Source organism: Cokeromyces recurvatus (assembly GCF_025118155.1).
Source record: "Cokeromyces recurvatus strain NRRL 2243 chromosome Unknown BX663scaffold_1, whole genome shotgun sequence".
Taxonomy (NCBI): Eukaryota; Fungi; Mucoromycota; class Mucoromycetes; order Mucorales; family Mucoraceae; genus Cokeromyces; species Cokeromyces recurvatus.
In genome coordinates this window covers 307214-329563 of record NW_026251387.1, presented here as the reverse complement: position 1 = coordinate 329563, position 22350 = coordinate 307214, and the positions used below count along the sequence as shown (strand labels likewise).

Genomic DNA, 22350 nt, shown 5'->3' with positions numbered 1-22350 from the left:
TGTATAATAAAACATGGTATGGGCTTATCTAACATGATACTATTATAAAAGTAAGGCTAAATAGGACGGTATAAACTTAAATACACACTCTTTATCAAGACTAGACTTTTACTATTTTAGTGGAATTGTCTATGTGAACAAAAAAAAAATTTTTTTTTCAACACTCAAGCACAGCGATTTATTATTCATGTATTGTCCAATCCTTTCCTTAGATCCTATTAGTTCTCTACTGACTATCTTGTATGAACGTAATTATGATATATATGAAGAAGTAGATATCTTATCTTTATTTGTATCAACAATACAGGCTCACTAAAACCTATATCATACAATACCTTAGCTTATCTTCTTTTATAAACATGTTCTATCAGTCACCTATATTCCTTTATATATATACATACATCTGTATATGCATTTGTATCTATTCTACTATTGGTATCCTATTTTATTTAATTTGATAAAAACTGTCTTTTTAAATTAAGCTGGAATTTTGAACTTATAGCTTCGAATCTTAATACACATAAAGTAAGCATTTTATCGATCAAGTGAACACTGCAGATAGCCCTTTGGAGAATACTTTGAGAGAGTTGACATTGATGATGTTTGGAACACGATTTCCAATTTATTTCAATTTTATTCTCATCTATACACTGTTGTAAGGATTTGACTTGAATATCATCAATTGTAATTGCACAATGATCATCTAAATAAAACTCAGTATTGACGCCTTCAGTTGCTCTTGCAGCATTTGCTATCTGTTTCATCTTTTTCATGTCAGATTCATTCATAGTGAATTCAAGTCGAATTGTATGATGACTAGTTGACTTGTGAATTTGTATGCCTAGATCAGATACTTGCACTAATAATGCATGAGGTGGTCCTTCAGTGATACGTTTATACTGAACTTGTGTTAATCGCCATTCTTCTGATGATCTTATATCACTCCTCTTTATCTCTCTTTCTTTATTTATTGATTCACTTGGCAATATGTTTATAATACGAACATCATTCAATAATAATAATACCTCTGGATTACTACAGTCACCAAATCCTGCTACTGTTTGTTGTGCAGTTAGCAGCTTATCACTAAGTTGTCGGAATACATAATAGTGTGCATCTCTTAAAAGATTTTTTCTGTGCATTTCATCCCTAATATGGATTGTATAACCACGAAGATGATTTAAAATATCTGCAAATATATCAGGATCTCTATCAATGTATAATGGAGGTGAATTTCCTTGTTCAGTATGAGGTGCTAATAGGGAATGCTTCAATGGTCCTGTAAAGAAATTACGTGTACCATCTATAACAATAATCTAATCTATTAAAAAGCAATATTCCGAGATATAATGTATATGTGTATGTGTATATGTATGTGTATATGTAAATGCATACGTATATTCATATGTATATGCATATGTATATTCATATGTATTTGTATATTCTCATATTCATATTTATCTACCTTTTTGGAATAAATCCCATGGTATTCGAAATATTCTACCACCCACATTGATATACAAGACTTCTTGTAAAGACTTTTTTAATCGATTTAATCCATAATAAGTTGCATCATATAATAAAGCTTGGTTTTGAATATCATCAATAGGCCTAATATAATATCCTCTTAAATGACGTGCAATGAGTTCAAATATCTCTGGATCTCGATCAATATACATCACTCTTGTGTTTTTCTTTTTCTGAAATATTCTAAAAAAAAGTTATTGGGTCCATCACTTTTCAAAGATTCCCAACTTAGTCGAAATTGTTTCCCTCCTACAACAATCGTAAATACTGATTGATTAGGTACTTCAGTTGTAATTATAGATTGTGTTGCATTATTATTGTTATTCACTGTGGTAATAGGATGTGGTTGTAAATTTGGTTTTGATATATTGATAGTTCTTTGTTTTTGAATAACGGGTGTTGGTATACAGGGCAAAGTTAGACTAGATACAGCAGTAGGTAGTAAATTATTTTCTGTTACTGTGATTGAATTATTACTGTTTTCTACAGTTGGATTATTATCACTTGAACCGTTTGCCTTAGACTGTTGTTGCTGTTGCTGTTGCTGTTGCTGTTGCTGTTGCTGTTGCTGTTGCTGTTGCTGTTGCTGTTGCTGTTGCTGTTCATTATCAGTAACAAACATAAAGAAATCATCATGAATTGCGGCCGAGGAGATCTGATCAGGTATAACATTAGGATTAATATCAAATGGGTAATCGAAATTTAAAAAATCAGAAGAAGCAATATATTGGTCATCATCATTCAATCTTTGACGTTTATTGCTTGTATTTTCAACCTCATTCGGATTTGTTTCATTACTAGAAAAACTGTAATAACTATTATCCATTTTTTTTTTTAAAAAAAAAAGAAAAAAAAAAAAAAAAAAAAAAAAAAGGGAAAATAAATATCTGTGTAATTAAGGTTTATTACTATGATTGGGGGAGAAAAGGGGAAATTCGGTCAGATACATCTTCTTTATTAAAGAAAATCATTCCCTTCATATAATATCTTTTATATATTATAGAAGAATAGGGTTTGTCCTTATTTTAAGAGTTATTGCTATCTCTGCCATGTAATAAATAGTTGTACAAAGAAGTTCTGTCATTACATTGAATAGTATAATTCATAGTTATTAATATGACTGTTGACGTTTATTTATTTCATTCTGCCAACAAGTAGATCAAACAAGCTTCTTTATTGAATGTGACATCTTTTAAAAAGGTAAAAAATACATAGATGCATATACACATGTATTTATAGACATATTCCTTATTTAGAATAATTATACTATATGTAGCTTCTATTGCAAATTACTTCTTTTTTAAAGTTGGTTTGTGTTCAACACAGTTCGTTATATAATAACAAGCACTTGTTCTCCTTCTTAAAATAAGAATCAGATATTAAGTGAGGTTTCCTTATTTCCACCAAGTAGTCTATATTTCTTTTAATAATAAATACAGACTACTATTTGTTTAGTTCAAGGTTCTTCATTGAATGAAACCATACGTTACTAACTGATATGAGCCAACCGAAGCAAAATTAAGCGAATCATAAAATTCTTGTATTCAAAGCAAATAATAAACAGTCACACATTGTACTAGAGAAGATCATTTTTTTTTTTTTTAATATTAGATCTATAACTTTGCTTGGTTAGTAGAATACTTTATGCCCATCATGCTAAAAGAAAACAACGAAGCATTGTAGAAGTTATTCTTCTATAGCAGTCTTAAAAGCAACAACTTTTTTTTCTTTGATACAAAGAATATCTTTTAATATTTATTCTAAAAACAGATATGTCGTTATCTATTTTAATATTTATTATTTGACTGTCAAGTTTCAGTTTTGATACATAATAAATAAAAAAGACGTTCTATCAACTTAATAAATACACATATTCTAGCAAATTCGATTTTGGTGACTTTTCTTTTTCCTTATTTGACACAAAAATAATTAAAAAAAAAAAATAATAATAATAATATTAACAAAAAAAAAAAAGTTTTAAGGCTTTACCAGTAAAATCAAAAAATTGATTTCCTTTTTTTTTTTTTTTTTTTTTTTATTATTATTATTCTTTCTTTCTTTCTTCTTTTTCTTTTCTTCTCCTAATCTCGAACATTAAAAAAGAATGACTAACGAAGCAGTTCCTATGGAAGTTGATCCTTCCCAAATGTAAATAAATTAAAAAAAAAACAATCCAATGATAGAATAAACTAATAAATATACAAATGTATTTTTATTCAGGTCCCCAGAAGAAATCAAGAATCAAGCTAATGAACAATATAAATTAGGACATTATGATGAGGCTATTCAATTATATACTCAAGCTATAGGTAAACTTAATATAACGTTATATGTATATGCAATATTTTATTTATAAATGAACTATTGTGCTCTATAGAACTTTCACCTAATACTTCAACTTATTATAATAATCGTGCTGCTGCCTTGATGATGCAAAAGAAATACAAAGAAGCAGCTGAAGATTGTCGTTTGGCAATTGAATTAGACCCTGAAAACGTAAAGGCACTTTTGCGTGGTGGTAAATGTCATTTAAATATGGGTAATTTAGAGGAAGCAAGTCGTCAATATAGTCGAGCTCTTCAAGTCGATTCAAGTCATAGTGGGGCTAAGCGCGATTGTAATAGCTTACAACAAGTCTATAATTATATGGCTCAAGTGGATACCTTTATGAAAAATAACCAATGGGGTCTTGCTTGTAATAGTCTTGATCGTGCTATTTCCTTTATTGATAGTGATGTTATTCCTTTAAAATGGAGAATAATGCAAGCTGAATGTGCTTTAGGAGAAAAGAATTATTCTGAAGCTAGTCGTATTGTGAAGTAAGTAAAAAAAAAAAAAAAGAAAAAGAAATAGAGAGCGTCATGTTAATCATCTTCCTTTTTGTGTGTGTGTGTGTGTGTGTGATAATCTATTAGTTCACTTGTTCGTTTGAATAATCAAAATCCAGATGCATTATACCTTAGAGCTCGAGTTTTCTACGGTCAAGGTGAAAATCAAAAGACTGTTTCTCATTGTCAAGAAGCACTTCGTTGTGATCCCGATTTTAGTAAGGCTCGTGATTTATTGAAAATGGCTCGAAATATTGAAAAACAGAAAGAAATGGGTAATAATGCTTTCAAATCGAATAAATTAGAAGAAGCTTATGAAGCTTATACTGCTGCTTTGGAAATTGATCCTGGAAATGACCATATGAATGCTCGTCTTTATTCTAATCGTGCTGCTGTATTACAAAAGGTAATATATAAAAAAAAAAGTAGATAAATTTATTAAGAATACATGTTCTGATATTATTGATTACAGCAAAAAAAATTCGAAGATGCTTTACTTGATTGCAATAAAGCAATTGAATTAGATGATACATTTTATAAAGCTTATAGTAGACGTGCAGGATGTTATATGGAAACTGAACAATATGAAGAAGCTGTTAAAGATTATAGAAAATTAACTGAAGTGGATGGATCTAATAGAGGTAAATAGTTGAAAAAAAATAATTCCCTTTTAAGTTCTAATTTTATTATCATTATTAGAATACCACAGCTTATTACGTAAAGCCGAACTTGAATTAAAGAAATCACAACGTAAAGATTATTACAAGATTTTAGGTTTAACAAAGAGTGCAACTGAAACTGAAATTAAGAAAGCTTATCGAAAGTTAGCACTTCAATATCATCCTGATAAGAATGATGGTGATGCAAAAGCAGAAGCACGGTTTAAGGAAGTTGGAGAAGCCTATGCTATTTTAAGTGACCCAGAGAAAAAGGCTAGATATGATTCTGGTGTTGATCTTGAAGGAGGTATGGGTGGTATGGGTGGCTTCCCTGGTGGAGGCATGGGCGGTGTTGATGTAAATGATATTTTTGCTCAAATGTTTGGTGGTGGTATGGGTGGATTCCAAAGTGGAGGATTTTCTACTGGTGGTTTCCCAGGTGGTGGTTTCCCAGGTGGCGGTTTCCCAGGTGGTGGAAGACGTCAACAAAATGGATTCAGTTTCCATTTCGGTTAAAAGTAAATAAACCTATCTATCATTTCTCATCCTCTCCCCTTTACCTCCATCTACATATTATTCACTTTATATACATATACAGTATGTATATACATATACATGTATAATATACACATATTCATGTCGATATAAATTCAAATCTTTTATATATATATACATCTATATATCTTTTCTTTCTTATTTTAATAATAAGAAAAGAAGAAGAAACTACCTTGTTTTATATATTATAATACTATAGAAGAAAAATATAATAATAAACAGAAGAAAAAAAAAAGGGCCTCCAATATTATTATAGAATCAAAATATCTATATTATCTTTTTTACTATGTTGTATATTTCTATACTATAAATTCTAAAGAGATAAAAATAAAAAAGATGATTCTATAAAATAGCATGATTTTTTATTTTAATAGTGTATGGATCTATTATCTATTGTCGCGTTACAACAAAAATTCACGTGAAAAAAAGGAAAGAAGGGAACGAAAAATTATATAAAAGCTCTATTTTTCACTTTTTTTTCTTTTCTTTTTCTTTTTTCTTTTTCATTAAAACAATCAAGACTAACAAGATGGTTACTACTAACGATTATCCAGTCAATACTGCGTGTGTTTGTCTTATCTGTGGTTCACGTGTACACCAGACAAGGGTAAATAATAAAAGGAAAAAAAAAAAACTTCAATAGAAATAACAATGAATAACAATAGAACTGCCCTGTTTCCCCTAGAAGATAACAAATGAACTTTTTCACTCTCTCTTTCTTTCTCTCTTTCTCTCTCTCTTTCTCTCACTCATTTTTTACAGTCTAACATAAAAAAAAAAGGATATCTTGACAAGACCCAAATCATAAACATAATATACCCTTTTCTTTCTCTCTTTCTCTTCTTTATTTATCTGTCTTTTAGTCATAGAAAAAAAAAATACATAGAACAAAATAAAATAAGAAAAACTATATTTTTTAACTAATAATTACTAAATTTGGAAAAAATATATTCGAAGAAGAAAAATAAAAACGTGGTGAAATTTTAATCACCAAATTATTTTTCCCGCCGTTATTCTCCACTTTACAACTACTAAATTTGTTCAACATCCTGAATTTAACAAAATAGTATTCCTAACATTATTATTTGATTATATAAGCAATATAGAAAAAGAAAAAAGAAAAAAAAGAGAGAGAGAGAGAAAGAGACAACAACAAAAGAAAAAAAAAAGTTACTTTTTTCTTTCCTTCTTTCAAATTATTGAATAGATAAATAATGATAGATCACACAGTAAATGAATAAAAAAGTGATACATTAAATGGAATCCGGACAGTCATCGGCTAACTACGACAGTAATGTACCTCTTTATTAGTGTTACCCGTATTCACCTTCCTCCCCCAAAAAAAGTAGGTTAATATGGAGAGGGTTACTGTACACAATATCACCTATACAAGTAATGTCATGATATAATATGTATGTAGTAATAGATTATATAAATAACAGAGAATCAGGCATTCCGTCAAATTATCAAGCTTCGACTTATATACCAAAGCTAAATAGATAAAAGTAAGGCTATGCAAATATTGTAATTATGAATTATCAAGTTACACCTTATAATGTTACATATTCTATAAAATAAATTGAATTAACATGAATGAATACATATTTATAATCTGGTTGATATAAGCTATATACAATCATTAAGAATACGACATATATACACATTATGCATGTGTATACATTGATTAAAGACGCTTTTATGCAATAAGTAAGCAGAGTCTTTAATAAAATACAATTTATTAGTTTTATTTGAAACAAAAAAAAAAAAAATCCCCTCGGGATTTATTGAGTAGGCTGTTGTAATACTTTAGCTAAATTTCTAACTTGAGGGTCATAATGATTCTAATATATTAAAACAAATTAGTGAATTAACTTGGACAATATATATATATGTGTATATCTATGTAAAATACCTGGTAAAGGAAAAGCTCGTATAAACTTGTACCAAAAGGATTACAAAGTTCAGGATCCTCCAATAATGGTGCGTATATACCACTTGATGCTCTATCTTCTGATTGCAAAAGTGCGTCTAAACGATGATCTTTCTATAAACATAAATATATTGAGTAACCTGATTTACAAAAAAAAAAAAAAAAAAAAAAAAAAAAAAAAAAAAACTAACCTGAATAAGTCGGTGAACTAAGGCTAAACAGTGTAAAACTGTCTTATTAGGCATATGAAGTGCTACCAAGGCAAATCGTTTGATAAAAGCAGCTAATCGATCTATGGGAATTTGTCGTTTTTTCAAAAACATAAGTTCAAGTCCTTTAATCAACATTTCACTCTCGGTTTCCTTTTGTGAATCAGGCTTCTCTTCAATTTTAGTATGGAAAGTAGCTTTGAATAAAATCTTGTAAATTTCTTTATAAAAATCTTTGAGATCATAATTGAGTGCTTCACCTTGTCCAGATAATAGTTGAAATGCCGTAATGATACAAAGTAATCTTTTGCGAGTACCTGAACTTGTACGAGAAATTGCATTAGAATCTTCAAATAATTGCATTACTTCACGAAGTGCATTCAAAAGGTCATCAAAGAAATCGACATTAATTAAATGGGCATATCGAGAGAGTCCTTCCAAGACAGCTGGCAAAAGGGGTGAAGATGTTTGCTTCTTTAAGATTTTAAAGTAAAATGCAAACATCAGCTTTAAAGTTTCTGTATGCTGTATAATATTTATGTTAGCCCTTTGTTTTATCAATTGAAAACAAAAACAAAAAAAATCTTTTTTAACTCACATTTTTTTCTTTTTCTTCTTTACTAACAACAGCTTCAGCTTCTTGAAATTCTTTTTCAATCTCTTTTGTTTCTTTTAATGTCTTTCGTGCTTTCTTAGTTAAGAAAGGCTTGTTCTTATTCTTTCTCTTTTTACCCACTTGCTCTTCTTCATCTTTTTTAGCATGTGGTAACGCCATTTCATCCCTTAAACGAAGATGTAAAAAGATATTGATCACATTCTCATGAATAACATATCCCTTTGATTTAATCATACGAATAATCATTTTGATAGCGTCAAGTGATGCTTTACCAGACTCATCATTTTCAAATACTGTTACCAATGCTTCACTACATAATTGTGCTGCTTCATTCCATTTAACAGAACTCATTCGCGTTACTACAGCTACCATAATCTCTAAACGGAAGTTGAAATGTGTCTTTGAAACTAAAAGTTCGCATAAACAACGAGTAGCAACCATTGCCATAGATGCATCTTCTTCTGTCTTTTTTTCTGTTAATGTATTATTATTATTATTTTAGCAATTTTATAAAATAAGTTTTATATATAAACTTACTTGTTAATAATGCGTTCAAATCCTTCAAATAAGCTTCATAGTTATTAAGTAATGTCTTTTCATAATCTCTCATTCGTTTAACTTCTTTTGATACTTGTGTTTGTTCTTCAAGAGCAGTCAAGGGTCGAATACGATAACCAGGAATAATATCCTTGTATACAGCTAACTGTGTCAATAAAATTAACTTTTTAATAGTTGCATTCTCTTCTTTCTTATACATATCACGAAGCTTTTTCAATTGTGTAATATTCTCTTCAGGATCAGCTTGAAGATCACTAGCAATTGTAGCTAATTCTTCCTTTATTTTGATTAAATATTCTCGCTTGGATAGCTTTGGTTCTTCCTCTACTTGTTCATCCTCTTCATGATCTTCAACTTTTTCTTCTTCTTCTTTTGTACTAAAGTCTTCTTGTTCAACATCACTAGCAATTGTCACTTCCTCTTCTTGTTTTGCCTCTTCTTCCTTCACTTGGGCAATTTTTCCACCGGGTAATTTAATAGGTAGTTTATTATGATAATCTTTCTTGGTCCATTCGTTAGCCACCTTTCTAGGCTTTAACTCATATTCCATTTCTTCATCAGACTCGTTAGATGTTGTCTTTTTTTTCGCCTTTTTATTCAAATTATGTTCCTCTTCAGCCTCTGCTAATAATTGATTCATTTGCTCTTCATCATCTAAATCTAATTCCTCTTCATTATCATCGTCAGTTACCTCTTCAAAATTATCCAAGTCTTCTTCTGAATCAAACTCTTCTTCAGAAGAGGAATCTAAACCTTCGTTTTGTTCTTTGACAGGTTTTTTAGCAGGTGTTTTTCTTTCTTTTTTAACATTCCTACAAGTTAATTATTAGTACATAAAATAAATAAATGAATTACTATAATTCATTTTACTTTGTTAATTCTTTAGAATCTAAATTTGTCAGGAAAGATGTGAAGCCTTTGTTTTCTGAAAAGAATTCAAGATCATCCTCTGAAACAACAAGATCATCATCAACATCTTGATTTGGTACACTAACATATTCGGGTATTTTATCTTTAACCTATTCAAATAGAATACACTCCATTAGGGATCTGGATCTTTCCTCTCCTCTCCCCCCTTTTTTTTTTTGACAATTTTACCTTTTGATCTTTGTTCTTTTTATTCTTTTTTTGAGAATTAGTTATAATGGTTGTTTGGTTCTTTTTAGATTTTGAAGCGTTTTTATTCATTATCTTATTACTGGTATTATTGCTTTTCTTTTGTACACTTTTTTTGGCCGCCATCGTTTTATACTGTATAAAATAAAATGGAAAGATATATAGCTATGTTTAGACAGAGGTGATTATTTATCTATTATGAAGTTTTTTCTTAATGAAGATTCGAGGACTGTTTTTGGACTGTGCTTTTTTTTTTTTTTTTTTTTTTTTTGAATTCCAGAAATTGTTACATAAGCATACCCTACAATCGTACAGCTTACTCTCTGCTTGGCTGAAATTCGCAACATCTTATGTCAGTACTCCTGTTCCTGATTTTTTTTTTTATTTTACATGATAACTTAAATAAACAAAGACATACTCAGCCTAGCTCTACACTCCTTTCTCTTTGCAGACCTATTATCTCTATAGATACAATCTTGTGGTTTCCCATACCATTTATCGAATATATGTTGACGATTGGGATTGCTTCCAAATGGATACTCCACCCATTGTCCTTATCACTCATCCTAGCTTCTTACTAGCAGACAACTTGCAATCATATATACTTACAAAATGCATCTATACTAATAGTTTATTGCAATCCCAAGTTAAAGAGGGGAAACAAAAAAGTACAAAGCCTATATCTTTACTACCTTGTTCACCATGTTTGATTCAAATAGTAGAATACTGGTCCGAGATCAAAACTTCTTTCCATAATGACAAGCTCAAAAAAAAAGAAAGGATTAATAATTAGATAACTAATGCTGCTAAAATAATTACTTATGCAGATCTGAAGGGATATTTATCTCGTTAAAAAAATGTTATTTATTAATAATAATAATAATAATAAAAAGTAATGCTATCAAGCATCATGAACTATTTTTTTTTTCAAGTGAATTTATATACATTAATTGACAAACATATTCTCGCCTCTCTTTTGTGGTAAAGTAAATTCTTTAAAAAGATGTCGAAGGATAAATTACAATATTTATTATTTATCTTTTTTCTCCACATCTTCATTGGACAATTTTTTTTTTTTTTTTAAAAAAAAAAAGTGAGACTATGCTTACTTGAAAAATATGAAAGATTTTAACTTTATATGTTTAAACTTTTTTTTTTCTTTTTTTTTTTTTTAAAAAAAAGCGTATCACATTAAAATCAACCGGCATTGATTTATGAACGACAACCAATTAATAATCAATAGTAAGAAATCTCTTTGTTATTATTCCTATATTTATGGCTACTATGCGTCGAAAATCAAAAAAATCAACTTACATAATACTACAACTTCAGCAGCTATTTCCTTATTAAAATGTACAAGGATTTGATTAAAGTCTCTTGAGTTACACTGATTTAATTACCATTCAAAAGAAGAAAATACCTTTTCTTATCGAGTTCTTTATTAACCTGAATACGTTCATTGATGATTCATTTTTATAATCCTTAGATTAATGGAGTATTAATGAGGATGTTAATTGAGTTCTTGGGATTATTAGTAGTGTATATAAAGTGCTACCTTTTGGATTCCAAAAAAAAAAAAAAAAAAAATCCCGCCAACTTTATTTTACTAAAAAGACTGGGGATTTTTTTTTTTTTTTTGTTTTATTTTATTTTATTTTATTCTATTCTATTCTATTTTTGTTTTTACTCTTATACATGTCATGTTGTCGGTAGCACGAGAGAACAGTGTACTATTTAACGATGAATACATAAAATATCAAGATGCAATTACCAATGTGCAAAAGAGATTATATAAAGACATTGATTTACTTGGATTTGACATGAATGACAAAAGCGATGCCATTGACTATATTAACGACCGAGGTATATTAGATAACTTGTATACTATCATTATAGTCTCAGTATTTATGATATATCCTCTCTCTTTTTCTTTTTCTTTTCTTTTTTTTAGTCACTTTATTCAGATTTTTAAAGGACACTGGATTCTCGGAAGATAAGACAGTTGAAAGATTATTAGATACAATAGAATGGAGAAGAGAAGAAAAGATAGGACGCATGACGTATCATTCAGTTGCCTCTGAATTCTTTAACCTTAATGGGTTTGCTTATTTTCATAAATATGATATGATTGGACGACCGATTGCCATTGTCCAAATGCGATACTTTCCTAAATTTAATGACAATACTAAGCCTCTATCTTATTTTATGCAGCCTTTTGCATGTCTTGTTATGGAAATTGCACGACAGATCACAAGAGACTTGACGAGAGAAAATGAAACAAAAAAGGACAAAGAGAATTCAATTGTGTTAATATCACAAATCGCTATTATTATTGATATTGCCAAGGCACCATTTGTACCCATTGATTCAAATTTAATACAAACATTAAAGAATATTACAAACACAAGGTTTCCCGGATTTATAGGATCTGTTTATGTTATGAATTTTGGCTGGATGTATCAAGGAATATGGCAAGTAGTTAAATTAGTATTAAGTGAGCAAGCTAAAGCACGAATCAATTTTATATCAAATGAAGAAATAAAACAAATCGTTGATGAAAATGATTTATTAAAAAGTAAGCTCTTTAAAAGAAGTATTATAGTCTCTCCTTTATATACATATATAAAAAAAAAACTTATATTCATCTTTTTAGTTCTCGGAGGAAAAGACGATTTTGTTTGGAGTTTAGAGTGTGATGATATATTAAATACATATGCAACTGAAAATAGATTTGAAAATAGGGTAAACAACGAGCCTTCAGTCTCAACAACAAGAAGTAGAAGCACTTCTGTATCATCGACTTCGACTATAGAAAGTAGTCTGTTTTATGATGCACCAGAATATCTCTCGAGACAATCTACAAGACAATATGAAATTATTCATTCAACTTTTACATCTACAGTACCTAGTGTCTATGCTACTCCAGGTACACTAACACCTATTCATTCTTATTTCTATAATCATCATCAACAACAACAACAACAGCAGCAGCAGCAACAGCAACAACAACAACAACAAGCATTAACAATACGACATAATGTAGAATCAAGATATCTTTTCTTGAATGGATTTCATATGGGAGATTCATTCTTAACTTCATTTTTTAGACTTAATAATAACTATTCTACTAATCGTCACTATCCATTTGACAGTCAAGAATTAGCAAATCGACTGAATCAATTATTATTAACATCAGAAATAGTAGAAGATAGTATCATGGATGAGGAGGAGGAGGAGGATGCAGTCATGTTCATGAATAGACAACAGACGGCTTACTTCCCACACATGCTACCTGATAATCATCCACAAAGTATATATGCAAATGCACCTATCAGGCATCATTTATCAAGGATAGAACAACGTTTAATACGATTGACGCGAAAGTTATTTCATACATCATTTGCATATAAAGGTGCCTTTTATTGGATTTTACTATACTTATTTTTGAGAGGACCTGTTGAAAACACATTAAAGAAAACATTAATAAAATTGATGATAAAGAGTAATACAACAAGGCAACAAATAGCTTATACAACCATAGGTTTAACTGCAACTATAGCAGCTGCCCTAAGTGCGTCCTTTTCTGATTCCCTTCAACAAAGATTTGATAATAAAAGAGATCATGAACGATAGTTGTGTATGTCATGTATACATATATATATATTTGCACATCATCATTTTATTATTATGTATATATACACATATATATTTATTTATTTATAAATCGAAATCCTCTTCTGAGCTATTTTCACTCAAGTTATCTACAATAGTTTCGTCATCACTGTCGCTTAATAATGCTGTTAGCTTTTCTGCATTCAATGGTTTCTCTACCAATACATAAGGTGTAATATGATATGCAAAAGCGAGATCGCGTAGGGTAATCGATGACTGTCGTTCTTCTCCTGTGTCATCTTCTTCTGTTTCATTCATATCATGATCTTCATTATCCTTTTTTTGTAATAATCTTGCTCCAATACATCGATTAATTCTTCTTTTGCTTATTGCAGTTGTAATAGATGATTTAATATAATACTATAAAGCATACATTAGCAAGCCAAAAAAAAAAAAAGATATGAAGGAGTAATGATCGGCATTACCTCAGCGGCAAACAACATCACGTTCACAACATCTTCACCTATACCTCCAAATAATCCATTCTCCAAGGCAATACTTGTTAATCTTGAATGTAGGGTCTCTGGGGATGGTAGTTCTTTTAGATCAATGCATAGTGGCGCCATTAAACCTTTTGAATATTCTTGACTATAATCTATTATTAACAATTTTTTTTTTTTTTTTTAGTTTAACAAATGAATTTAAATATTAAAATAAAGGGTGCATTATACTTTGTGGTAGTTGATTTGAAGAGAACGGTAAAGTGGGTGGTTGACTTATACGTGGTCCTAATAATCGACTCACAAAAGGTCTTAGATTATTTTTATCTCCTGCCTAATAAATAAATAATATATAAAAGAGGTCATCAACCATTTTATATCTATGTACTATAATATATAAACATTTGCTTTATTTGTTGTTGTACCTTGACAAGTGCTTTTAATCGTTCACGCTCTGCTTTACTAAGGGCCATCACATCGGCTTTTAATTTTCGCTTTCTTGGATCATGATCAAATTCTCCATCTGCCAAGTTACCCTCTTTCCCTCTCTTTCGTTTCGCCCAACCAACAAGTCGATGTTTGGAAGGGGGTGGTGTATTCATTTGTGCATTATGTACTGTACTTAGAATGAATGCATTGTGAAGATGTGCTATTATTAGAATTGCAAAGGTTAATAAAATGTAAATCTCTTTTTTTTATTACATCTAAAACTTGCATTACCATTTTGTCTACTTAGATAAAGATTAGCATAAAAATCAAACTCTTGTCGATTAAGTTTTCCCATGACAAAATCTCTTAATGCATCCCAATACAACGGTCCATTTTCACCTAAAGCATCCGCTAATTGCTGCTTTAAAGCTAAAACATCTTGTCTACCATTGGCCGTTGGAAATAGAAAGTGTCCTTTTTTATATGTTTTTAATTTTGTCTCTTTAACATTTTCTTCTTTTGCGATTACAGTCATCGATAGTATAATTAATATATATGTGTATGTATGTGTGTATAATTATATGTTATTAAAAAAAAAAAAAAAAAAAAAAAAAAAAAAAAAAAAAAAAACAGATCAAATTCTATCATTTTTGTATTTGAATTACTACATACACACCCATATAAATAGGTTCAGTGTTGAAAAAAAAAAAAAAAAAAAAAAAAAAAAAAAAAACGAACAGTTATTAGAGTAATAAAAAATTACATTATGATCTATTTATTAAATAAATATAGCTTTTTTTATAAAAAAATAAAATAAAATAAATAAATATGACAAAAAGATAATGTGTGTGCATGTATATATGTATGTATGTATGTGTGTGATTATTAACCCCAAACGTCGCATAAATAACGCTTTTCATTTGTAAGTTGATTAATGACTTTATCTGCCTCTTCATTATTTGAAGCCATACCGAAAAAGGTGGCCATAGTACAGAAAGTGCGACGAACATCACGACTCATTGCACCACTGCCACAAACGTAGACAGCAGCAGGTAAGCTTTTTTCATCATCGTCGGGATAAAGCATATTCCAGACCTCAGTAGCATTAGACAAGATCTCATGTTGTACGTATTTCTTTGGAGATACTTCAATACTACGAGAGAATGCAACATGTAATTTAGTCAAAACGCCTGATTTGATATATTCTTCAAGCTCTTCTTGATAAATAAAGTCTTGGTCTTTACGGCGACAGCCAAAGAACAACACCACCTTGCCAATCTCTTCACCACGTTCTAATTGAGCTTTACGTTCTTGAAGGAAACCACGGAAGGGGGCTAAGCCAGTACCAGCTGCAATCAAGATTAGGGGGACTTTAGGATCATTGGGTAAACTGAAGGTGTTCTTGGATGATTTCAAATTAGCACGAAGCTGAAGACCTTTTGTGCTACATTTTATAAAGTGTGATGCTAGACCATAATAATGCTTTTCGTTGACGACATCATCTACAATGCCCACAGTTAAGTGAGCAGAATGAGGATAGGCCAAGGGGGATGAGGAAATTGAATAACGACGAGGTTGAATGACTTGGACGGCTGCTAAAAATTGGCCCAGATCCAATTGATTGACTTGAGGATAGGCAGCTTGTAAATCCAATAAGGTGCGATACTGTTTAATGAAATCAGGGTAAAGATCTCGATTATTTGTATCAGGCATTAAGAGTTTTTCAAATGTAGATGCTGTATCTGGAGCCACTAATTTGAGTTGAGCAGAGAAACAACCAAGGACAGCACGAGAGGGTGGAGAGGTGATATCTGCATAATACGTAAGCATATTACGGATTGTACAGGGTCCCTTTATATTAGCAGCTAACGATCTTGGAGACACATCTGAAATGGATTCTTGGTCAATTTCAAATACAGAATCTAAGATCCAGTTAAATCTTAAAGCAAGTGTTTCGACAGCCGATGGATCATTCTCAGGCATGATTTCTAAATGATCACCTGCTTGGTAAAGGACTTGACCTTCCTTGTCATCAACAGAGGATTTCAACTTAGAGATATCAATTTCAACATGACGAGTACTACGAGGAGAGTTTTCAGCTTGAAGTTCATGATTTACTTGAAAGACCGCCTTGGGTTCACCATAATAATTATTCTTTGCATCTTTCCAAGCGTCTTTTTCATTTGGTTGAATAAATTTGACTTTAACTGCTGTCTTCTGACTAGAGACTGTAGATGCAGCTGTGGGAACAACAGAATTAGTTTCAGAAGCAATGAGACCATAGGCGTCCAAAGTGTGGGTCCAAAAATGGGCACACCATTCATTAAAAACGCTATCCATATCTTTATCAGCATTACCTATTTTTTTTTTTAAAAAAAAGGGGGGATTTTAATTTATATGAAATGCCATCATTCAAATTTGAAAAAAGTAATTTACCTTCACCACTTGTAAAGAATTGATCAGCACCAAGTTCCTCAAGAAAATTAATTACTTTAATAGGGAAAGCTTGATAAGTTTGCCAGTTCTTGTTACCAAGACCAAAGACAGCGAAAGAAAGACCCTTTAAAAGGTGTTCATGATTATCTAACATCAATTTTTCATCTAGGAATTTGTTAAACTTTTCAGCAGAATCAGGAGGTTGGCCATTATAGGTGGCAGTACAGATGATAACCAGTTCCTGATCGGAACGCTTTTTTTGATCATTCGAGATAAATTTTCCATCCTGAAGCACCTTCCAGTTATCCATTTCACAAAGAGTCACTTTCTTGAAGCCAAAATTTTTGGCTTGAGTTGCAAGTAGATTGGCATAATCTTGGGCTGTACCGGTCTGTGTACCAAACAAGAATGTGACAGGAGGCAAATCAACATTTGAGGTAGATGCAGTAGGGAAAGCAGGTAAATCGGCCTTTTTATCTTCCATGCCAGCAGACGAGGAAGAGGCTGAAGGAGGAACGGTTTGAGCACCAGGCTCAGGGAAATTTTCACGAGGATGAATTGTCATTTTCAAGTCTACAGGTTTTGTAGTGGCCATCTTGGGATCATATTGTACATCAGGACCATCATAGCGGAATTCAAAACGGTTCAAGAGCATAGCCAAGACTGTCTTTGCCTCTTGTAATGCAAATGCCATACCAATACAACCACGAGGACCTGTACTAAATGGTAACCAAGCAAATCGAGAACGCTTCTGTTCTTCTTCACTCGTCCAACGGTCAGGATCAAAATGATTATGATTAGGATAAACAGCCTCATTATGATGTAACGAATAGACGCTGATAGAACATGAGGTATTAGCCTTGATTTTGTAACCACCGGGAACAATACAATCTTGTTTACAGAATTTTCCAAGAAAACGAACAGGAGGATAGAGACGAAGTACTTCTTTAATGACTTGATGCATGTATTTAAGGTTTGAGATTTGTTCAGAAGTAGGTAAAGTGTCCCAAGTGATATGATTATCAGCAATTTCCTGAAGTACCTTGGCTTGAATATCAGGATGTCGAGAAAGTTCATAAAGAGTCCAAGCAAGTGTATTAGCAGTCGTATCATGTCCAGCAATCAAAAAGGTAACGACCTGATCACGGATATTTTCGTCCGATAATCCCAAGTTATGTTCATCGCGAGCATTTAACATATAACCCAACAAGTCTTTATCCATATTACCAGCATCTGGGCTTTTCTTACGTTCTGCAATCACGGTATCCACTGTATCATGCATTAACTTTACTGCTCGATCAAACTTACGATTTGCCTCGAGAGGTAAACGCTTCATAAATTGAGCCTGTTGCATACGTTGGATAGCCTGCTTTAAACAATAGCCCATAGCTTCAATAAATTCATTAGGTGGTTGATCACGTTTTGAAAGTATATTAAAATTATATCCAAATCCAATACGACCAATTGTTTCAAATGTAAGATTAGTTGTCCAATCCAGAATTTCAACAGGCTCATCAGGTGTATATTGTTCAAAAATCTTTATAGTTTGTTGAGTAATGATACCCATTTCTTTTTGGTAAACCTAAAGGAAAGTATAAATATCATTATATTCTATAAGACCATTATATATATATATATATATATATGATAGAAGTTTTACCTTCACAGCTCTAGGACTAAATGCAGGCATCAACAACTTATGAGCAAGTTTCCAATCCATTTCATCTGTATCTGATGTAAAAAGACCTTGACCACCAAATGCCTTAATCTCCATCAAACCAGAATTTGTTACTTTCTTTGTAAAATATTCAGATTCCTTTGCAAATATTTCTGCAATATCTGGATGATTGGTTCCAACTACTTTCCTTCCCAATATATTTACCTCAACCAGAGGACCATAAGCTTTAAATTGACGATCCCAACCTTCAGTTCTTTAAAGGAAAAAAAAAAAAGTAAAGTAAGCTACTTGGATACATGATAAAGAATAGTCATTGAATACTTACATGTTGGGTAATAATTCATAAAGACTTCCTACAAAAGGTAAACAGGCAGGACCAGGAATAATTTCTTTGATTTGTTGCTTCATATCAATATAAACTACTTGTTGATTTCTGAGGGAATCAATACTATCTATTAAGCGCTCATTTACGTCCAAAAATTGAATATCAGCAATGCCACTAACTATGCTTAATTTTTCTGCAGCAAGGCCACGAATCGTGTCCAAGTTAGCACCATTACCAAAACGAATAATGCGACCCTCATCTTCGATATTAGTAGAACCTTTTAATGCAATAATTAACGATGTTGTATTGTCAAACACCATACTTTCAATAAATAAATAAATATAACAATAAAAAATAAAAAAAATAAAAATAGAGAAAAGTCAGAAATGAATGGGTTTATATAGTATCTCTCTTTTTTTATTTTTATTTTTTTTTCTGCAATTAAATTAAGGGATCAAATAGTAATAAAAGATAGTAAACAATAAAACGGATAAACGGTAGAAAAAATTTTCCGAAATTGACCCTCAAGCTGTTATAAAAAAAATTACTAAAAAAGTATAAAAAAAGATTATGTGTGTTATTTTTTATTGTATAGATAATAGCTCATATTTTATCGTTCAGTAATGTATCTTGAATAAATTATGTATATTATATTATTACATCATTTTTTTTTGGTATGAAGGCGTGTATGTACGTATGTATATGTGTATGCGTGTGTGTGTGTGTGTGTGTATTACACATATATTGGTTTTTGTTGATGAAAAAAAGTAGAAATGTGCTCTCCAAAAAATTATTTTTATGTAGTAATCAGAAAAAAATATAATAAAATTTAAGACAGCGCATAATGTGTACTACAATAAACTGAATGTCTTCGTTTTTCAAAAGGGCCTTTCGTCGTTTTTCCTTTTTTGTTAATACATCTTTAATAAAAAGATACTATTGAATCCGACGGCAATTTATACTTATTAAACCTCGTAGTCCATATAACAAAGTTCCTATAATTGAACAAATAAATACTGACTTTTTACAACCTATTTATAAATAAATATTCTTTTTTTTTCCTTGGATACAACACTGTAAAGGGTAGATCAAACAAGATTCCATTTAACTTGAGTACTCAGTACTCATATATAATATTAGTTTTAATAAAAACTTTTGAGTTATCCAAAATGTCTTGACATTGTTAATCAAAGTGATTGGTTATCTATTTTTACTGCTTTATTAAAAAAACAGAATGACTTTTTTGAGCCTTATACATACACTATTAATATGCTTTTTACTATATAAACAGCTACTGACAAGTCAAAATTTTTAAAAAAGCTAAAGTTAAATCTTAGATATCATGTGGCAAAGTTTCAACCTTATTTTCACTAAAAACAAAAAAGACTGGGAATGCGGTCTGATACTATTCGTATCTTATCTGTAATGTGTGCCTTGTATGTCTGCCTTAGTTATTGTGTCCAGTCTTATCTTTCTTGTTATGTTAGTATAATTCCCCAACAGCATTTGTATTTCTTCTTGTTTAGACATTCTTTTGATCTTGAACTTTTATGACTGTCTTGGCATACAGCCCTATTTTCTACTTGTCAAGCCTCATTACTATATTGTTTCGCATCAAGTTTCTGTCCTTTTGACTCAATTCTTTTATGCTTTGTACCAACTATGTTATGTACATGGATATTAGATATTGCTGTTATATCTTCTATGTCATGTATATAAACAAATGTGTATTTACCATGTGATGATATTGATGCAAAGTATTCGCATTGACTACTTCTTTGTGTATGATGCCCAGGTTTGCTGCAGTCCTTGCATCTGACTTTAGCTAAACAAGACGATATAAAACGTATCAAACTATGTAAATATACACGTATAAGGTGGCGCTTTATCTGAGCAAACGCGATAAATAACTTACAGATGATCAGACCAGTTTTCATGGAATTGATCTTAATACAAATAAAATGTATTATTTTGCATTAATGTAGATAATATTATTTTACTTTATTTTTTTTTGGCTTTTCTTTTAGAAACATAAAACACTCTGATAGTTGTATCTTATTAGTTCTTTTGACTGCTTTACATGAATATTACAAAGACATTAAGCGTGCACTCTTCCCATTTGAGAATGAAAAGATGACAAGTCAATAACCGAGTATATTACTAATTACCATTGTCTATTTTGAAAACATGTTCACCATCACCATCTATGTAAAACTAAATTGGGAACATTATCTTAAATATAATACTATTTTTCCCCCCCAAACAAGTTGAATAAATGTTTTAAAAGTGACTTAAGTTTTTGAGTAAAAGAAAAGTATATGTACTATGTAATGAGCGGAGAGATGAGGGCGGGGGGGGGGAAGAAAGATGAACTAGTTATGATACCACAAGACTTCTTCTTGGCAATAGTAGTGACCATATTAATGTAATATTTCAACCTGAGCGTATAGAAACCTCTTTTATCTATTAACAACTAACAGACAGCAACATGAAAACTCTTGAATAAATTGTTACCTAATAACAGCTTCTGGTGAACAAAAACATGTGTCATTAGATTGATGAACTGAATATCTAACCACTGCGATAGTAGGCAGAGCCCTTTATTCTATTTCAGGTAAAAGCTTTAAAATTTAATTTTGATTCATCCAACAAAAAAAAAACAACTAACTGTCATGGGCTGACTTATAATGTCATGTTTCTTAATTAAATATAGGGATCCAAGGAATTCTATATAGATTCTCCTGAAACTCTCTTGATCCACTTCATCAAATAATATTAAAAACTTCTAGCATTTTATTATCTATAACATATCTTATTCGGTCATTAACTAACGCTTTTCTGATTCACATCTTATGTCAGACTTCTTTAACAATTTTTATAAATACCCTATTAATTTAAATTCATAAATAAAATTGATTGACTTTAGAACTATTGTTCGCTCTCGTTGACTTTCTTTTATCTTCATATTATTTTTTATTTTCTAATATTTTTATTTGATATTTTAAAATAAATATCACGCTAATATTGTCTGAATTTAAAGTAAAAATACTTAATATCATTGACGATGAAAAATACAGCAGTAACAGATTATTGCTTAATAATATATAATATTTACCCATCTATCTACCTATACATGTGTATTTATTATTATTATTACTTTATCCGGTATTAAAATGCATAATAAAAGGAGAATGCTGTTGCACATATTAGTTATAATTTACTATTTTTCCGAAATTAATACAATGACAATAGACGAAACATTTCTTCATAATACGTTTACCCCGTGATTTAATCATGTCTATTTAAACTTGCCGAATAATATAATACATAAAATGATAATAGATATACATATACATATTCATATACATGAGA

General features: G+C 30.6%; 7 protein-coding genes across 7 annotated transcripts; 3 read left to right on the top strand and 4 right to left on the bottom strand.

Moving 5' to 3' along the window:
• Positions 1-389: 389 nt before the first annotated feature.
• Positions 390-2344, bottom strand: BX663DRAFT_491265 (uncharacterized protein). The gene is made up of 3 exons (XM_051525036.1): positions 1781-2344; positions 1466-1700; positions 390-1303 (listed from the first exon to the last, which is right to left on the bottom strand). Exons 1-3 carry the CDS (start codon positions 2147-2149, stop codon positions 450-452), a joined length of 1458 nt encoding a protein of 485 aa, XP_051387537.1. The 5' UTR covers positions 2150-2344; the 3' UTR covers positions 390-449.
• Positions 2345-3564: 1220 nt separating this feature from the next.
• BX663DRAFT_539037 (uncharacterized protein) lies at positions 3565-5850 on the top strand. The gene is made up of 6 exons (XM_051530703.1): positions 3565-3675; positions 3748-3836; positions 3905-4346; positions 4443-4761; positions 4828-4996; positions 5055-5850. Exons 1-6 carry the CDS (start codon positions 3632-3634, stop codon positions 5528-5530), a joined length of 1539 nt encoding a protein of 512 aa, XP_051387536.1. The 5' UTR covers positions 3565-3631; the 3' UTR covers positions 5531-5850.
• Positions 5851-7311: 1461 nt separating this feature from the next.
• On the bottom strand, positions 7312-10247 carry BX663DRAFT_491262 (nucleolar complex-associated protein-domain-containing protein). The gene is made up of 6 exons (XM_051525035.1): positions 9981-10247; positions 9753-9901; positions 8862-9694; positions 8307-8797; positions 7691-8233; positions 7312-7613 (listed from the first exon to the last, which is right to left on the bottom strand). Exons 1-6 carry the CDS (start codon positions 10122-10124, stop codon positions 7437-7439), a joined length of 2337 nt encoding a protein of 778 aa, XP_051387535.1. The 5' UTR covers positions 10125-10247; the 3' UTR covers positions 7312-7436.
• A 40-nt stretch (positions 10248-10287) lies between these two features.
• BX663DRAFT_491259 (uncharacterized protein) lies at positions 10288-10815 on the top strand. The gene is made up of 2 exons (XM_051525034.1): positions 10288-10621; positions 10691-10815. Exon 1 carries the CDS (start codon positions 10349-10351, stop codon positions 10577-10579), a length of 231 nt encoding a protein of 76 aa, XP_051387534.1. The 5' UTR covers positions 10288-10348; the 3' UTR covers positions 10580-10621; positions 10691-10815.
• Positions 10816-11698: 883 nt separating this feature from the next.
• Positions 11699-13631, top strand: BX663DRAFT_547262 (uncharacterized protein; the record flags this gene model as incomplete). The annotated part of the gene is made up of 3 exons (XM_051530997.1): positions 11699-11861; positions 11950-12573; positions 12652-13631. The coding sequence occupies 3 exons, from the start codon at positions 11699-11701 to the stop codon at positions 13629-13631; spliced, it is 1767 nt and encodes a 588-aa protein (XP_051387533.1).
• Positions 13632-13837: 206 nt separating this feature from the next.
• On the bottom strand, positions 13838-15117 carry BX663DRAFT_3531 (transcriptional coactivator Hfi1/Transcriptional adapter 1). The gene is made up of 4 exons (XM_051522177.1): positions 14831-15117; positions 14536-14759; positions 14342-14444; positions 13838-14265 (listed from the first exon to the last, which is right to left on the bottom strand). Exons 1-4 carry the CDS (start codon positions 15072-15074, stop codon positions 14045-14047), a joined length of 792 nt encoding a protein of 263 aa, XP_051387532.1. The 5' UTR covers positions 15075-15117; the 3' UTR covers positions 13838-14044.
• A 167-nt stretch (positions 15118-15284) lies between these two features.
• Positions 15285-19342, bottom strand: BX663DRAFT_463741 (cytochrome P450). The gene is made up of 4 exons (XM_051523999.1): positions 18979-19342; positions 18636-18906; positions 16976-18557; positions 15285-16896 (listed from the first exon to the last, which is right to left on the bottom strand). The coding sequence occupies exons 1-4, from the start codon at positions 19296-19298 to the stop codon at positions 15425-15427; spliced, it is 3645 nt and encodes a 1214-aa protein (XP_051387531.1). The 5' UTR covers positions 19299-19342; the 3' UTR covers positions 15285-15424.
• Positions 19343-22350: the final 3008 nt, after the last annotated feature.